The 17943-nt window shown below is 49.7% G+C and overlaps 1 protein-coding gene across 1 annotated transcript; it reads left to right on the top strand.

Moving 5' to 3' along the window:
• The first annotated feature begins 5071 nt into the window (after window positions 1-5071).
• OPRL1 (opioid related nociceptin receptor 1) lies at window positions 5072-17735 on the top strand. The gene is made up of 3 exons (XM_059862848.1): window positions 5072-5306; window positions 13927-14282; window positions 14620-17735. Exons 1-3 carry the CDS (start codon window positions 5080-5082, stop codon window positions 15141-15143), a joined length of 1107 nt encoding a protein of 368 aa, XP_059718831.1. The 5' UTR covers window positions 5072-5079; the 3' UTR covers window positions 15144-17735.
• Window positions 17736-17943: the final 208 nt, after the last annotated feature.

Raw genomic sequence — 17943 nt, forward strand, 5'->3', positions numbered from 1 at the left:
GCCTCATCTGCAGTCACCTGAAATGATCAGTCCTTTGAAAATTGCAAATAGTGAAGGCAGACAATAAAATATCAGTGAAGTTGGTACCACTGTGTGTTCTTTCTCCTGCTGGAGCTTGGGGGATTTTGCTCTAAATTAATTTTTGGTGAAAGCAAGGTCTGCTCTAATTAGTTGTAAGTAATGAGGATCAGGCCTAGTAGCACACAGAATTTTCTTAAAATGCAGGTGGCTGCTGGCACTAATCCTGGTTATTCTCCTTACCATGGACCCTGTAGATGGGTAGAGGAGAAATGGAGAGATTTCCTCAGTATTTGTGCTTGAAATAAGCATGAATTACACTTGTTCTGCTGTCCTGCTGTTTTAGAAAGAGGAGCCCATTGACTCCAGCTTTGTTAGCTTGGTGGCCCTGGGAACCAGCTGATCCTTCAGGAAATTGTTTTATTGTATAATATGTTCCTATAAATCAGTTCCTTGCAGCCTCAGGAATTGGCAGGGAGGTCCCCAGCCAGCATTAAGGTGGGCTGGCAGGGTACAGAAGTGTCACCACGGGCAGGTGAAGCTGCCCCTCAGGAATGTGGGGATGGATGAGCTCAGCTGCCTTTCTCTGCTGGGCTGGACCTAAAATCTGGGTGTGAATGTCTCAGCTTGAATTTGTGGCTGGGTCTGAGAGTTTTTGGGACATACTGGGATCAGCCACCTCTGATGGGGCTGGACCATCAGTCTGCCATTTGCATCCTGAGATCTTCTCCCAGATCTGCTCCTCCTGAGAAGCTCTGTGATCATGGAAGGGAGATGGGGACTGTGAGCAAGGCAGGACATGGCCTGGGACATCCCACTGACCCCATTCCCCTTGCTGGCTCTGGGATTTAGGCAACACCCCAACACATGCTGCAGTCAGTGGGATTCCTTTCCCACAGAGTGTTTGTCCCCAGGCCCAGCACGGCTCCTTGGGAACAGTTTTTCTGGTTTTCTTTTCATTCTGATGCTCAGCAATGCAGAAAAGAGTCTGCAGAGGTTTGTGTCATCTCTAAAATGAGTCTGACTTGAGGAAGTACAAAAGCTACAATGAATATGTATTACTGGAAATATTGAAGAAGCCAATGTCCTCTTCTTTTTAATAGATGTTATTTCTCATTCTTTGAATGAGTCTGCTGGCCATGGAGGGCAGATAATCCAGTTGTGGAATCTTTCTTGTCTTGTGCTGTTTCATGATTTATAATCCCATGCAAGGAAGAGAATTTATCACCACTATCTCAGGGAAGTACCACTGAATACCCTTGTAGAGGCTGCTCTGGAAAAGTGGGGTTTAGGGTTCAAGAAAAGATGTTTTCTATTTTTATCTCTTTTGTTTTTTTTTTTCCTTGTTTCCCTGATGCTCTGTTGACCATAAATCTGTAAAGATCATCCAGTTCTACCTCCCCTGCCTTAGGAAGGGATACATCATTGCTAAATTTTTGTCATCATTAATGTTCTAACATCACCCATTACCAGTGGTTGTGGTCCAAATTTAGCTAATTAGCCTTTGGCAAGCCATTAATCAGGTGCCCGTCATCCCAGGAGTGACAGTTGCATTTTTGAACCTTTGCTTTCCAGCACACTCCACATCCCCCCAGCCTTTCTCCTGCTCCTCTCCAGTCCAGGTGCTCATTCCCTGCATGAAAAAATGATTTTACATCTTGAAAAATTAATTCTCTGCTCATGATGGCCTTGATTAAACAGATTGACAAACTGTGCTAAAGGTGACGAAGCAGCTCTGACTTGCAGACATTTTCACCCCCTGAAAGGAAAGGCAAAGAAAAAAAAAAATCCCTGTGGGCTGTTGCTATTATGAGATGCAGGTGGCTGAGGGTTGTTTTCTGCAGAATCAGCAAAGGTTCTCCACATTTAGCAACAATGTCTGTAAAGTTAAACTTGTTGAAATGGCAGGAGATGCAATTACTGACACTTGAACTGGATTATCTTGAAAAAATTAAGGATTTTTCATCCACAACTGATGCAGACTGTGCTGATGCTCCAGGAGTTTGGAGGTAGGAATGGTAAAGGTGTGTGTGGCTGCCCCATCCCTGGAAGGGTTCAGTGCCAGGCTGGATGGGGCTTGGAGCAACCTGCTCTGCTGGAAGGTGTTTTTACTTCCATGTTGATGCCCTGGACTCTCTGCTGTAGATTCAGCATTTCCTAATGGTGTGTGAGATCTGCTGCCTCCCCAAAAGCTCCCTGGGAATCCCCTGGAAGAAGGGTGGCTTTTTGTCTTGTTCTTTTCTTGGCTTTTGTTACCTTGCTGTCTGCTGAGAACCTTCAAGCTGAAGAGCTGATCTGTTTTTCAAAGAAATAGGCTGGGATAAATCCTTTCTGGGTAATGTTGACAAAATTTAGGTTGTCTTCCTTCCCAGGCTTGGTGCCTAGACCCCAATGGACAGGAGGCTTCTGATGAAGAAGAAATCTGGCAATCATGCTCTTGAGATGATTGTCCTCCTCTCACCCCAGGGACCCTGAGCATGTGTTAGGATCCCATGAGGTATTCTGGAAGGACAGATCTCACCATTATTGAATTATAATTGGAGTGAAATCATGTGAAGCAGCAGAACTGGGACTGAAGGTGCAGCATGACCATCCTGGGCTTTTTTTCCCCATGCAAAGAGGGCAGGGATGAACACTGAGGAACAACAAGAGGGATAGATGAGGGGAATTTTTGGAAGGATACTTGTCCCAGACACATATCTTGGCTGTCAGTAATTCAAAGTGCATTCCTGATCCCTCTTCCAGCAGCCTTTTTGAACCACATCTCTCAGGCCAGAAAGAAAACCACAAGATGAATAGGTGAACCTGCTGTATTTGCTGCTCTGCATGAACATAAAGGAGAGTGGGAAGGGCTGAGAGCACTTGTTGGGGTGAGAGCCAGCAGAGAGGAGCAGAGCTGAATTTGCAAACACTCTTCCCGTCAGCTCCTGGGCTGTCCAGCTGGGAGCTCTTGCACTGATTTACTGCTGTCCTTGCTTCAGCCTTTGGAAATCAATCCACTGACAATTAAGGTAATGTCTGGTCTAATATTTATTTCACACTCTCATTAATGGACTGACAAAACCCCACTTTTTGAAGCAGTGAGACTGTTCTGTTCTGCAGGAGGGCTGGAACTCTGGGTCATGCTTTCTCCCCTTGTCCCTGTTAAAGCTGAGATCTCTTGTTGAAGCTTTCAAGAAAATTGCCATGCAGCACCACACCTTAGCATTGTGTTCCTGGTGAAGAAGGTGCAGCTTTTGTGCTAAATATCCCCAAATATGCATGAAAGGAGAGCTGGAGCACCAAGGGGTAGCCCTGGCTGCCTGCTGGGGCCCAGGAGTTCTGTGTTGGGCTGGCTGTGGGTAGGGAAGAGAAAAAACATTTGATGCCCAAAAGGTCGTGTTCTTTTTCTTCACCTCTTGGGCAAGAGTGCCCTGCATTTGCTCTGATCTGTGTGTGTCTCTGCTTGTGTCCCCAGCACTGAGAAATTTCCCCAGAATGCTGGGAAATGGCTTCTTTGGGGAAACACTGCAGATGGCCAGAGGCACCAGAGCAGGGGGCTCTGGTACTCAGCAGTCAAAGCACTTTGGGAGTGGGTCCCGAAGTCCTCTGTGCACCTGGCCTACCTGGGGGACTCTGCAGCTCCCAGGAAATGAGTTTATCAGGGTCAGTGTCCCACAGCCAGACTGGGAACTGCAGATACCTGTGGGCTCTGTGTGGATCACCCCACCTGGAGGTAAGGAATTTACCACTGCAGCTTCTGAAATACCTACTCAGATGAGAAGTGCAGAATGGTTTGGGTTACCAAAATCACCTTTAATTAATGCTGCTAGAAGAATACTAAATAATAACAATTTTCTCCTCGTGGTTCTCCTTCCTCCTTGTATTTTTTTTTTTGCCAGTTTCTAGGTCAGATTCCCCATTCCGCTGCTCCTGCGCTAGAACAGCGCTCAGGTTGCACAATTGCAGAGGAGGGAGGAATCTGCTTCCCGAATCCCGAGCTCCCCAGCAGCCTTGCCCGATCCTTCCCTTCTCCCCAGTATCTCCTGCTGGGAGCCCACCCCAGGTAGGCTGGGGGTCGGGGGCTGCTCCAGGGTGGCTTTGGGGGGCTTGGGGGATGCTGGGGGATGCTGGTCCCCCCTCGCCGCGCCGGGGGTGGGACGGGGAGGCCACCGCAGCTCCCCGGTTCGGGGGGAGGACGCTGCCTGTGTCTCGCAGGTGTGGGCTCGCCTTCCCTCTGCCGCGTTTGGTTATTTATCATTCCCCCCCCCCCCACCCTTTTCCTCCTTCCCCCTCCCGCTTTTCTCTTACGCAGTGGGAGCAGCCCGGCAGCCTGGCTCTGCCCAGCCGCCCTCCGTCCTCCCTCCCTCCCTCTCCCTCATCCCTCCCTTTTCCTTAAAAACGTGGGCTCCGGGGTGCAGCCCCCTGCGCTGGCAGCAGCCCTGCCTGGAGAGCAGCCCTTTCCCCTCCTCCACCTGCGAGCCCCCGGCTTTGCCCGCTGTCCCCCCATCCCCCGGCCCGGGGCGCTGGATGCGGCCGCGGGCAGCGGAGTCAGCTCGGGAGCTGCGCTAGAGGGGACCTGCCGCAGGTGAGCAGCCGCCGGGGCTTTATTGCCAACTTCGGGCTTTTCCTGCTGGTTTTGGGTGGTACGGACCGCTGGGGTCGTGCCGGAGCCCCGCTGGCTCTCGGGCGGCAGTGGAAGGTCTGGGGGCACAAAGGCGCTAGTGGGGGACTCACCGACCCGCAGGGATGGCAGAGGCAGGTGGGGACATGCAGCCCTGGGAGAAGGGATGGATGATGTGTGCAGCCCGCACTCCCCTGCGCCGGCCGTGTGCAGATATGCGTGATCCCTGTGAGCTCGGGATGCGCCAGGCTCGCAGGGTTGCATCCCATTAAAAGGCTCCCGGGGAGGGGGGGCTGTGTTCCGTGGCAGTAAATCATCCTTCTCCCTGGTAATAAATCACCCTTCCCCAGCGTTTCTCGTGCACTTGCCTCCCTACAGCCCCTTCCACCCGTTAGATCAGCAGGTTTTAAAGCTGCCTCTTGCTGCCCCAGGTCCTTGGCGCAGGCTGCTGCTTCAGGATGGACCCGCTCTTCCCTGCCCATATGTTTGAAGACCCCGACCTGAGGAAGCTGCTGAACGACTCCTCCATGCTCAACCTGAGCTTTCTGCCCAGCAACTGGTTCAACAACAGCACTGGGGACGGTTTCCTGCCGCTCAGCATCAAGATCACCATCGTGGTCGTCTACTCCATCGTGTGCATTGTGGGGCTGGTGGGCAACTGCTCCGTCATGTATGTGATCGTCAGGTAGGACACCGGGGAGGCTCCCGGGACACTGGGAGCAGGGCAGTCCTTCCCTCCCTCCATCCCTGCTGCGGGTAAAGCAGCCAGGTGCTTCCCTGGGGTTAGAGACGTGCTTTAGAGGTAATGATGTGGCATTTGTTTTATTGTTTTGGTTTTATTTGTTTTCTTTTTCCCCTTCCTAGGCTGTGATGAAGGTTTCTGCCAGTTTTCAGCTGCCCTCTGGTGCCTCCTAAAGTTTAACCCAGAGAATGGAACAGAGTGAGCAGATCTGCTCAAAAAATGGGTCTTATTTTCCTTTTTTTTTTTTTTTATTTTTACGGATCTGTATGTCCCTGGGGAGGGCAATGTGCTGGGAGCATTCCACTGCCAGGGTGTGCTGGCTCCTTAATGGGACCTCTCCTTCCTGTGCTGTGTCCGGCACCCCAGCTGTGTTTGCAGGTGCTGCTCCATCTGGGAGCTGGCTCTTTCCAAAGCTGAACCTTGTTGCAAAGGAAAGAGCCTGCTGGGAAGCTACCTTTTACTTTTACAGGAGAAAAAAATCACAAATGTAAGTCTTCCAACCCTTTGGAGCCTGCAGACTTAAATAAGATGTGAGAGGATGCTGCAGAGTTGAGGGCAACCTGTCTGGCTCCTAGTGCTGAAGTCAGGAGGGTGGGGGGACCTTTGCAGAGGGACAGCACAGAGCATGCACCACTCCATCCTCCCTGCCCATTGCTGGCATTTTGAGTGTCTCTGTCTGCTTCTGCCGTGGTTCAAACCCTTCTGGTTCTGGGAATGAGAAACCTTTTTTGCCCTGTAAGTACAGGATAAGTTTGTGCAGCTCTTAGAGCTGTGATTATGTTAAAGCCAGCATCCCCCTCTGATCTCTGCACCCTGCACGTTAAGGAGGGAGCTTCCATTTTATCCACATCTTGGAGCAGATTCCTGGTGCAGGTGGATGTTGCCAGCACAGAAAAGACAGGCTGAATCCTCCAACAGAAGAGGAAAGTATTTAGCAGGTATTCAGACACTGATGAGATTGTTGTGTTCCTGCCAGGAGCCCAACTGCTTCCAGAGCATCCTTCCCCTGAATAACTACAACTTGGCTGGGGGAGATGCTGTAAAATTGGGTGTTTGGTACCAGAGGTTGCTGAAGAGTGGTTGGATCTCTGCTCCAAGGGCAGAGTGATGTGACTGTTCATCAGGCTGCCTGTCTGTGCTCTTTTAGCTGAGGAGTTTATGGCCCAGAGAGGGGATCCCATTAGCCCCAGGGAGTCTGTAGATGCAGAGAGGAGGTTTGCAGCACACTGGTGCCATGTCTGGACAGCTCGTGTTCCTGCTCAGTGTAGTAGCAATTGTTGGGGTAGTTTGTGGGGGTGTGTGTGTGTGAGTAGTGAGGCTCTGGAGCTCTAAGCCCTTGTCTGGTGATGGTGATGTGGCTGCATGGGAATGGCAGCAGAGGAAGGGAGTCCTTACCCCAGGCATGAGCCTTGGTGTGTGTAAGGAGAAGCCTTGGCAGAAATCTTCTCCCTGTCTGCAAAGCTCTGGTGGGATGTACACAGCAGGATCCTGCTGGCCCTGGCCAGGACTGGGACTGGAGCATCACCAGTAATAGGAGTGTCCCAAACTGGGGTCCTGTGCCATGGCTAACCATGAAAATACTGCCTTCTGCTCCACTCCTTTTTGAGTTTGTTACCTTCCAGTTGGATAAATGGCACTCAGGGATTTAGCACTAAAATTTCCCATGGAAATGTAACTCTTTTTGTGTGTCCTCTCATTTTACAGTTTTTAAGCAACTGAAAACTGAAGACAGGTGCCACCCCAACCTCGCCCAGGTTTTTCCATTTCTCTATTTCACTTTATTCAGAAATGGAAAGTGTTTGCTGGGGAGGTTATAACTGAGCTAGAGCACATGTAGGAGCTGCTATTCCCCACCCATGTTCCTTGGGAACTCAGCACTGAGCTGAGACCAACACTGAGTTAGAGCCAAGGCAATGACCCTTGAGTTGATGAGTAACAACTTCTGGTGATCTCTGCTCAGGATTCCTCTCTCCTTGCCCTGTCTGTTCAGGTCAGGAGCAGGGGTGAGGATGAATTGGACTCAATATCAAACTCTTGACCCTGGCCACATGCACACATTGGTGAAGAGTTGCCAAATTGTGGCTGTACAAGGAGGATGCTGATGAGCTGCACAAACACATGCTTTTCTCCTCAGATTAGAGCTTTGATTCTTCATGCCTTGAGTAGCACCTGGTTTTCAGTAGGTTGGAAGTTGGTTGCTGATAAGTCAACACGGGGGTTAGGAGCTCTTAATGATAAATTAATGGAAAATTTTATCGTAATGATAAATTAATGGAAAAACCTCTCTGTTTATCACTGTAGGTAATGTGCACCCCAATAAGCTTTTTTCCTTCCTGTGCTTTGGCAATGATAACCAGGCTTGGTGTAACATGTTACACAGCCCATAGGAAAATGGTGTTCCACCTTCCAGAAAAAGACTGGTAGTGTTAGAGACAGTAATTGTTTCCCGTTTTTGAGGGAGCTGGGAAATAAAAAGACTCTAATACCAGCACTCAAGGAAATTGAAGGCAACAGGAAAGCTCATTTTTTTGTTCCTCCTGAATGAGTTTTCTGCAGCGCCAAGGGAAAAGTTTTAAATCTCCCGGTATTTCACACAGAAGCACAAATTCAAAGCCTCCTCTAGGTTTCCCCCTCTGATGTAGAAGCCAGCCTACATCTCTGTTGTATTTGGAATGATTTAACATTTGGAACTATTAATTTATAGAGACAGTCATCATGTGACTGTCAGTCCCTTCCAGTGCTGAGCAGCACTAATTGGGTAAACTGGAGAAGGGCTCTTGTCAGGAGCAGGATTTCCTGGGCAGTGAAGGGCCTGTTGTGGGAACCTGCCTCCTCTGTGCCTTTGTTCTGCTGCCTCATCCTGGAGCTCCTTGCCAGCAGAGACGAGGCCTCCCCTCCCTCCTCCTTCTGCTGTTTGCTCTCTTCTGCATATATTTCCTGTTCTGCTTCCTAATGAACGTGAAACAAGGAGCTGAACAGAGGGTTTGGGGAAAACCAGGCTGCTGAGATCCCTCCTAGCTATTAGCTGAAGTCTGCAAGGCTGCTTGCCAAAGATCTTTGTATTTAGGAAGGAAAGCAAAGGGAAAAGAGGGTGTATTTTTGTATTTTTGGCCCTGGGGGTGGGGCTGACCCAGGTGTTCTTATAGGAGTGTGACAGAGGCCCCAGATCTCTGCCAGCCATTGGTGACCCAGGGAAGGGACAAGGTGCAGCTCCTTGTCCCTAGCTCCACCATGCTGCTGTGATGCTCAGCAGTGGGGATCTGGAGGACTCCATTCCTCCAGTTCAAACCCCCCTGGGAATGCTGCCTCATTTCTGGGGCACTCCTCATTGCTATGGCAGCTCTCTGTTGGGAGCCTGGCAAAATGCTGGGGGTGCTCAGCCCTCTCTATGGCAGAACACCTTTCAGAGCACTTGAAGCAATGTTTTGGGCAGTTTAGGGCTGTCAGGCCCCTGCATTTTCATCTGCTGCCTCCAGATGAAGCTTTAGGAGGAAAAATGTGATGGGGAGGTGCCTGAACCATGAGCCTGCCTGGGGATGCTGTGCCAGCTGTTGTTCTGCTTGAAAACTGCCTCAGTCCCTGAGAACAGGGGTGAGGGCAGCTGGCTGTGATGAGACAGGGGAAATTAAGTTAATTATGACATTTCAGAGATGCTGATTTGTTAATAGAAAGATTTCTCTGGGAAAAGCCTGGACCAGCTGTGTGTCTCAGAGCTGAGATGAAGTGAGTGCTTCATGCAGGGGGGACCCAGCAGACACGAGTGGGGCCATCTGAGACCTTTGTTGTCTCCAGATCTGCCTCTTAGTTTTTCCTTGAAAAACAAAATAAATAGACATCAATTATTGCAATTTATGGAGAGATGAAACCCAAACCAAGGGCTCTTTGCCCTGGAGAGTGAATGGAGCTGGGTGAGGAGGGTGAGGTGAGCAGCAGGGCATCCTGCTGGGATAATGGCTGCAAAGAACAGGTCTGCAGCTCCCTGATTTCTGGGTCCCCATGAGCCCAGGTGAGCTGGGCTCAGCTCCATGACCCATAGTAGCCACACCTGGCCCCTGCTAACACAGGTCCTGTAGCTCCAGTGTGTGTTGAAGGGCTCCTTGTTTCACCAGGCTGGGCTGGGATGGGTGAAAGGGAGCTGCCCATGCGCAGCAGCAACTCTGTGATGTTTAACATGGGACTTGGTTCCCAGTGTTTTTCAGAGACTGGGCAATTCCCAGAAGCATTCTGGCTGTCAGCAGAGGCAGATCTGCCCCAAGAGCAGGGATAAGAGTGTCCTGCTGCAGGGTGGATGCTGGTGAATGCCCTCCTTAGACCAGAGCACCATTCCTGGTGGCCAAGCACCTGCTCAGGGATGTGGGATCATCCCTGAGAGCCCCTGGCTGAGCTGCTGAAGCCTTTGCAGCAGCAGCCACAGAGCCTCCTCCCTCGGCATGGCAGCACATCCACAATGGTCCCCAGAGGGCACCTGCAGGGCAGGGCAGGGCTGGTTTGTCAGACCTGTCCCCCAGACACAGAGGTGAGACTCAAGGACAAGAAGATCACCTGTCCCAGGGTGTGTGCTCGTCCTGGCTGGCTGCAGGTTCCCTTACTAGCCCCTGCTAGTCAGTCCCTGTCTTGCTGGATAATTGATGGGCTTTTAGGTGCTGTGCTGGTGGCTGCCTTTGCTGTAGTGTCTGGCCTCAGACTCCAGACTAATTTAAATTTGTCCTTCTCAAACTCTGTGCGTTTTTTTCAGGACCTGCTGAAGCATTAAGAATAAATCATCTTGCACTGGTCAGAAGTTCCAGGCTGAGGGGGCTCTGGGATGGTGAGCAGAGCAGCAGGGATGCAGAGAGCACGGTGTGGGTGGACAGCTGAGGGGACACAAATCATGACAGAACGTGCCAGATCAAATATCAGCTCCACACAACCTGAGGGCTGGGAGCAGAGATGGGAGAGAACTGGGGCTGATTTCCACCATCACAGGGTGGGAGCAGCTCGGTAAAAATCCTCTTTGAGCCTTTTCTGCTCTGTTTTGCTTCCTGGAGCATGTCCAGGCACGGGGGCAGAGGGTGGCACTGCTGCCAGGGTGTGAGGTGGGGATGGAGGAGCTGCTCAAGGTCAACATCACTGTCTGCATCCTAATTAGCTGGAGCTACACATATCAAAATCAGGAGGCTCCAAGAGGCAGAGAGCTCCTGCAAACAATGCTCAGGGTTTCTCAGGGCTGCAGGCTTTGCTCTGGTCCCTCTGCCCCCGGTGTCTGCAGCTCCCTTTTGGGTTGAGGGTTTGCTGCAGTCCTTAGCCCCAGCCCTTGCCCTGCAGCCTAGCTGTGGCTGGGTGGAAAAGATGCAAAACCATCAGGTCTGCAGCTCATCCCGAGGCTCAGCCAGGGGCAGAATCTGTTCTTGTGAGGGGCAGCTCCTGAAAGCCCCGAGGGTGTGTCTGCCTACCCTTAATGACCCACCCTTACCTCCTCTCCCAGCCCGTGTATTCCCCTTGCCAGAGGGTCCAGGTAGCACAAAGGAGAGGGGAGATAAGCGCTGAGCTGCTATCCAGGTGTTCTTCGGCATCCCAGGGAACAGGAGAGCAGAGCAAAGCAATTACTGTTGTGACAAGGGGGGAGCTGGATGCAGAGCTGAGCACCACCCTGTGGGAGATGCTCCATTAGGAAATTACCTCTGTGGCAGAGTGCAAGAAAGTGGCCCAGCAGGGAGCTAATGTCCTCCATGGAATCCACAGGTTTATCTGCAGCAGATTTGTGCTGTGGGGGAGGAGACTGAGGTGCCTCCTAAAGCCTGAGAGTTTAATTTTTCTCTTTTTTTTTTGTGCAGATTAAGAGAAAGAACACTCTCAGCTCTGGAGGAAAAGAAAGAGAGGTTAATCCACAGAGAAGTGATTGATTGATTTCTGTGTGTACTGAACATTCTGGAAATGTTTGGGAACATTGCTTGGTTGGGACAATGGCTGTTGGCTCTCAGCATGTAGAGAAAGTGGTGTTGAAGTAATTAATTAGGTGAAAATTAATTTCACCCCCTTTCAAGAGTGCAAAATCAGCTTTAAATTTTATTGGAAGATGGCTTGAAGGAAGTGGTGGGACAGCCACCTCGGTGTGTCAGAGGAAGGTGGCTCTGCCACCACCTCCAGGAGGGGATGAGGAAGGAGGCAGAGGACAGGGATCTGTGCACTGGGGAATTTTGCAGGGCCAGGCAGAGCATGGACTCTGAATTAATGCTGAGAAGTGTCTGGGAGGAGTGGGGCCAGTGGGGCTGGAGGGGCGTGGGAAGGAGCTGAGGGTTTGCTCTGCACACTCTGAGTTCAGGGGTGGCTGACATGCCCCAAACCTCTCACTGCTGGGGACACAGGAGTGTGCAGGGAGGCAGCTTTGTCCCCCATGGATGCTGGATGGGGCTTGGAGGTGGGTGAATTGCTGCTTGTTTCTCCCACTGGTCAATGACAAAAATTAAAACAGGAACAACCTTTAATTTTTACTGTTTACAGTAAAGTTGCTCACTGTTGCTCAAAATTGTTATTCCCTTGAGTTATAATGCCAGTAAAAAGAGTTAGAGGCGTGTTGATGAATTGCCTCTGGCTCCAGCCCTCCTGGAAGGCTGGACTGCAGCAAACTTGACCTTTGGGAAGCTTGAGACAGCCCATCCAGGTCTGTGGTGCTCAGGGGAAACTGCAGCTCCCAGGAGACCTTTGCTACCAAATCTTGGGTGACTGTGTAATTTCCTAAAGCCTGAGCTGACAATGCTTATTTTTGTGAGAGCTGAGAAAACAGTGATTTCACTTCTTCTTTTTAATCCCCCTCTGCTGACCTGGAGGGGAAAGTGGATCCACTCACAAACCCACCTCACCCCCCTGTGCATTGCCACATTCAGGGGAAGAAAACCTTGGCCACCCTGAGATGCTCCTCTGGAGTCCATGGCACTGGAGGCTGCTGTAATTCTCCTTAGGAAATCCCAGAGTTTAAAGCCCTGGCAGCTGCCTGGTTATGTTGGATTTGCAAAGTGTTTTTGCTCACTTATCCCATCACAAAAGGAAAAGCAACAGTATTTCCCTTCTACTGCTTTTGGTTATGTAAGTTTGCCTGAGCTGGCTTTCTAAGAACTTGTGATTCATTTCTGGGCCAGGAAAAGCCTCACTCAGGCTTGTGTGAGGACCTCAAAGTATTTCCAACAATGTTTCCATCAGTGCTCACCTCCAAAAGCTTCCCTTGGCTTTCAGGGTCGAAAATAGGATCATTTGGTTTTGCTTTCTGAAGCTGCTTTCAGACTTCTGATACATGCTCAGCTTAGAGCTCCAAGGCAGGTAAAAAATAGACTTTACAGTCTGGATTGTGGCTCCCCTGTCTGCTTCCCTTGCAAACCTGGCCAGGTCACCATGTGTCCCAGCAGAGCTCAGAATACACCAGTGGTAATGTTCTGCCAAGCATTCAAATCATTTATCAAGAGCTGAAGAAGCTCAGGGGAGGGCACAGCCCAGAGAAGGGAAGTTAGGGGTTTGCTGTTCTGGATCAAATTGGCAAAAAGAGCTTTTTAAGTCAAATCAGACCCTGTAATATCTTAACACGTATCAGGCTGAAAATAGTGCAGCAGTTTATGGGTAGAAGTGTTACCCTCAAATGAACTTGCACTCTGTTAATAACATCATTGTCTGCCATTTTTGGCCATGTTTCTGCTAAGGCCATTAGCAGAGTAAATGATGGATGAGCTGTAGTTTTAAAATTATACCTATTTGAGCTCTTATTCTGCCCATGAGAGGAATATCCTGGAGCTGAAATGTGAGATTCAGTCACAGAGTCACTGTTGAGCTTCCATTTCTGCAGACACTGCACGTCCCCCCGGGTAGGTGATCACAGCTGGCTCTGCATCATTTCCCAAGTGTGAAAAGGAGATGGTTGCCATTAGAGCAAGGTGACTCTTCCTTCAGGGCAGGCAGTTTGTGTGGTAAAAGTAATACTGAAATGACAAAAAAATATTTATGGTTTGACTTGTGACTTTAGTACTTTCTCTAGAAAGATCCATTGTGATATTCTGATTTCTGATTCAAACCCAGCTCCTCACCAGTTTTTGGCTGGCCAGGGCTGGCCATTTTGCCTGCTCTGATTTGACAGCTCACGTTAGCCATATGATATGATATATCTCTCTGGCTATGAGCCCATATCAAATGGCTGATCAACTTGCCCCTGCACCTTTCAAATCAGCTTATTGGCTAAAGCTCTCACCAATACTTCTGACAATGAAGCCATAGGTAGTGAAATCCTCAGTTGGCCTTATTGAAGTAATTTTTCAAGAAACACCATCTGACAGCCTCAGGCTTTCATGGTGCTTACTGGCAGTCTGGGGGAATGATTCTCCTGCCTATGGAACTGACTGTGGAGGGACCATTTGTGGTGTTGTAGGAGATGGGCTGAACTGTATGTTGAGTGCGAGGCTGAAAGGTGAGGATGGCCAATCTCATCACATAAGAAAATACAGCATCTCCTTTCAAAATCAGCAGAATCTGCTTCAGTAAAGTTCAGAGTCTGACCCATCATGGTCAGTGGGAGCTCTAACCATTGCTGATTCCTGCCTTTCAGATTCACCAAGATGAAGACAGCCACCAACATTTACATCTTTAACCTCGCCCTTGCTGACACCCTGTGCCTGATGACCTTGCCCTTCCAGGGAACAGACACATTCCTGGGCTTCTGGCCCTTTGGCAATGTCCTGTGCAAGATTGCCATCTCCATTGACTACTACAACATGTTCACCAGCACCTTCACGCTGACCATGATGAGCGTGGACCGCTACATCGCCATCTGCCACCCCATCAAAGCCCTGGACATCCGCACGCCCCACAAGGCCAAGGTGGTCAATGTCTGCATCTGGGCACTGGCTTCTGTCTTCGGCATCCCAGCCATGGTGATGGGATCTGCAGAGAACGAGAACAACGGTCAGTAAAACTGCACCCAGCGGGAGGGACACGAGAGCCCAGGGAGAGGGGGGCCAGTTTCATCACTGGGGTGAGCTCTGTGCTGTAAAATCATCTTAAGCCTGCCTCTGCCTCTCTGTATCAGTGCTGCTGCTTTTCTAGTGTCAAACATGGAATTGTTATGTGAGGAATTGAACATTAGGCATAGAATTGTTATGTTAGGTTGGGAATGCCCTCTAAGATCATCAAGTCCAACCATTAACCTAACTAACCAAACTAATCTGAATGTGCAGTTGCTTTTCTGCTTGATCTGCGTTTGTTGATCTTCCTTCATTTTTTGTTTTTTTAACTCTTGCAGAGATTGATTGTCTAATTAAGCTCCCTTCTCCCGTGGACTACTGGGATCCAGTGTTTGGCATCTGTGTCTTTCTCTTCTCCTTTATGATCCCCGTGTTGATCATCACCATTTGCTACAGCCTCATGATCAGGCGGCTCAAGAACGTCCGTGTCCTCTCGGGCTCCAAGGAGAAGGACCGCAACCTGCGGCGCATCACCCGCATGGTGCTGGTGGTGGTGGCAGTCTTCATCGTTTGCTGGACTCCCATCCAGATCTTCGTGCTGGTGCAGTGCTTGGGTGCCAAGGCAGAGAGCGAGCTGGAGCTGGCCATCTCCTGCTTCTGCACCGCGCTGGGATATGCCAACAGCAGCCTGAACCCTGTGCTCTACGCCTTCCTGGATGAGAACTTCAAGGCGTGCTTCAAGAAGTTCTGCTTCCCCACCGCCTTCAGGACGGAGCTCCAGATGTCCAACAGGATGTGCAGCATCGCCAAGGATGTGGCCTATGCCTGCAAGAACTCGGAGGGGACTAACAATCCGGCCTGACTAGGCATGGAAATCCCCATGGTGGCTGTCGCCCAGCAGAGTCCGACCACCCCCACGTCAGAACTGACTCAGATAACGGCCCTTTAGCAGGACCCCAAAACTGAGAGGTGAGAAACCAAGGAAACAATTGTGGGGGTTGGGAGAACCGGATTCTGCGAGAGCACGCAGAGAAAGTGAGCCCATTTGATGCATTTTTAATTCCAGTGCATCCTGCACTAAGGAACGTGTTTGAAATCAGCCCGCTGATTCCTGCAAAACCCTGGGGGTTTGCAACATTATTGAGAGTTTGGGAATTAAGGGTTTAAAATAGGCATCGCTCCTGGGGCTTACACTTCTGCTGCTGCTGCTGCTGGGAGACAGACAGAATGTGAACTCTTGCATTGCTTTTTCCCTCCCTGGGTGGAGATGTTAACAGCTTGCCTGGCTCACCAGGCGCTCGTGTGCGGGTTTTCCTCCTGTGCCATCGCTCTGAAATCAGACTTTGCTGCAGCCAAAGTGGGCAGGAGCCATCAGACAAAACCCAAGATCATCTCCAGGATGAGTCATCGCACAGGGAAGGATGCAGGGAGGGAGAGGAGGGAGCTGACGGGAAGAGGAATTCAAACTGCCTTGGAAGGACAGCACCAGCTCCTGCAGATGGGATCTGCAGTGAACCCCCCTGTCAGAGGGGAGCAGGGTGGGGAGAAGGGACTGTCAGAACCGATGGTGTAGCTCTGAAGAGGAGGGAAAAAAAGACTGAGGACATGAACACAATTTCTCATTTACATGCTGCTACAACTGTTTTTTTTTTTTTTAAACTCTGTATTTCCAGTGTAACAATGGACAGAATGTGTCTGTATATACATGTCTGTAGTGGAATAGGTGCAGATACATGGTAGGATTTCACCTTACCAAGCATGCCTTGGGCATCTTCCTCAGTGAGAGGAGGAAGGAATGAAGTGGCCTATAGACACATGTATTTATATATAGGAAAAGCCATTTTGGAGAAGTCAGAATGGCAGCTCTTCCAGAAGACATGGACATTCCTGCTGGGAGGAGGCAGCCTAAAACAGTCCCACCCACTCCACATGGGATAGGTGGGGTACAAACCATACAAAACCTGAGGTTCTGTGGTTTGTTTTATGTTTTTAACTGAAATGAGACCCACAATGCTGAAAGCATGTGGGAAGTGCTGCCTGGGTATCACCCCTCCTGCCAACCATGGATTGATTTTCCTCTCCCAAAGTAGGCCAGAGCTTTGTGGAAAATGAAATGTCCTGTCATTTCACTTGATAACAAAAGCTTCCCCAAAGAGTTTCACCACTTGAGTGCCCTCTGTGCTGGGGAGAGCAGCAGGCTGGGGTTGTTCCTGTAGCACAACAGCCCCAGGAAATCTGGGCAGTGGTGGCCAGTGGTGCTGATGGGGGAGCAAAGCACCAACCTCCACCTGGAGATGGGAGGTCAATTCCAAGATGAGAACCAGCAGTGTCACCTGGACTGTACAGATTCCAATGTGAATATATTTCTTGTGCTCTGATCTATGAGATTCTGTATTTTTAATGTATTGATTTGCCAATATTTTAATGCTGTCATGTTCTTTCTATATGCTGTACAAAGGAACTGAATGTTATATTTCTATGTAGAGTGTTTCTCTCATGGTTGGGCTTAAAATATAGATGCAATTCCAGTGTCCCACGTGTAGGACCCAGATCCCTTGTAAACTGCTCAAGCTGGGAGGATTTTGATGCTGATTACCATTTGATAGGGAATCTGGATGTGTACCAGAGCAAACTTTGCAATTAGCTCTTCCCCATACCAATCTGGAGGGAGGAGGAAATCTGGGCACTTTAAGCACTTTGTAGTGGATGTTAATCCCCTTGCCCTCACCAGGAAATCCCACGTAAACCCCAGGCATGTGAAGAACAGCTCCTTGAGAACTGTGCTGCTGGCAAGCTGCATCCAAGCCTTTGGAAAACTGGGTTAGGTGGGATGTTTGTGGGTGGTAACAGCACTGGGCAGTGAGAGACCTTGGGTCTGCTCAGCCCCCAGCTGTGGGATGATCTGATGGGGTCTGGGAATGGTTGGGGCTGAAGCTGGGAACTGACTGCCAGGCTGTTCTTACCTTTAGGGAGCAGGAGAACATTCATTAGTGGCTGGCCAAGGAACAGCCACACTCCCTTTGTTGTTCTTGGCTGGGTTTTTAAATAGATTTATGTCCTCTGAAAAAAAAAAATATACCAGTGTTTGGCATTTTTTAAATATGGATTTTGTTATAATGACTATGCTGCAACAATCTTACATAATCAAGTACTTAATAAATGTGTGTTTACCAAGCTTTTGGGTATTTCCACAGCCCTTGCAGTGAATGTGTTTAGGCATTCTGTTCAATGCTCAGTGAAGTTTGTTATGAGAAGAGCAGCAAACACCTGAAAGCAAAACTTTATTGTACTGTGCCTCTGGAGTTACAGGCTCATGGTCAGCTGGATGGCTTTAGTGCTGGCTCTGTAATTCCCTCTGGAAGTGGTTGTGTTGGTGTGATTTTTACAACTGCTGCAGTGTAAATGACATTTAGGTGGCTACTTGTGTGCTTTAATAAAGGAAAATTAAACCCCATGTGGTTTGGATGACAATCTGGAAGAGTTCACTGGGTGGATTTGAATGTCTCAGCCCATCCCTTTGAAGTGAGATCAGTGGGAACTTTTGTTACACAGACAATTTGGTCTGTAGTTAACACAGGCACAGAAGATGTGAAAATTGGGTCCCGGTTCTTGTAAAGTGCAGCTGTGATGGGTTGCAGGCAGCTGTTAGAGGTGAAGTCTGC

This window comes from Haemorhous mexicanus, chromosome 18, assembly GCF_027477595.1.
Source record: "Haemorhous mexicanus isolate bHaeMex1 chromosome 18, bHaeMex1.pri, whole genome shotgun sequence".
NCBI lineage: Eukaryota > Metazoa > Chordata > Aves > Passeriformes > Fringillidae > Haemorhous > Haemorhous mexicanus.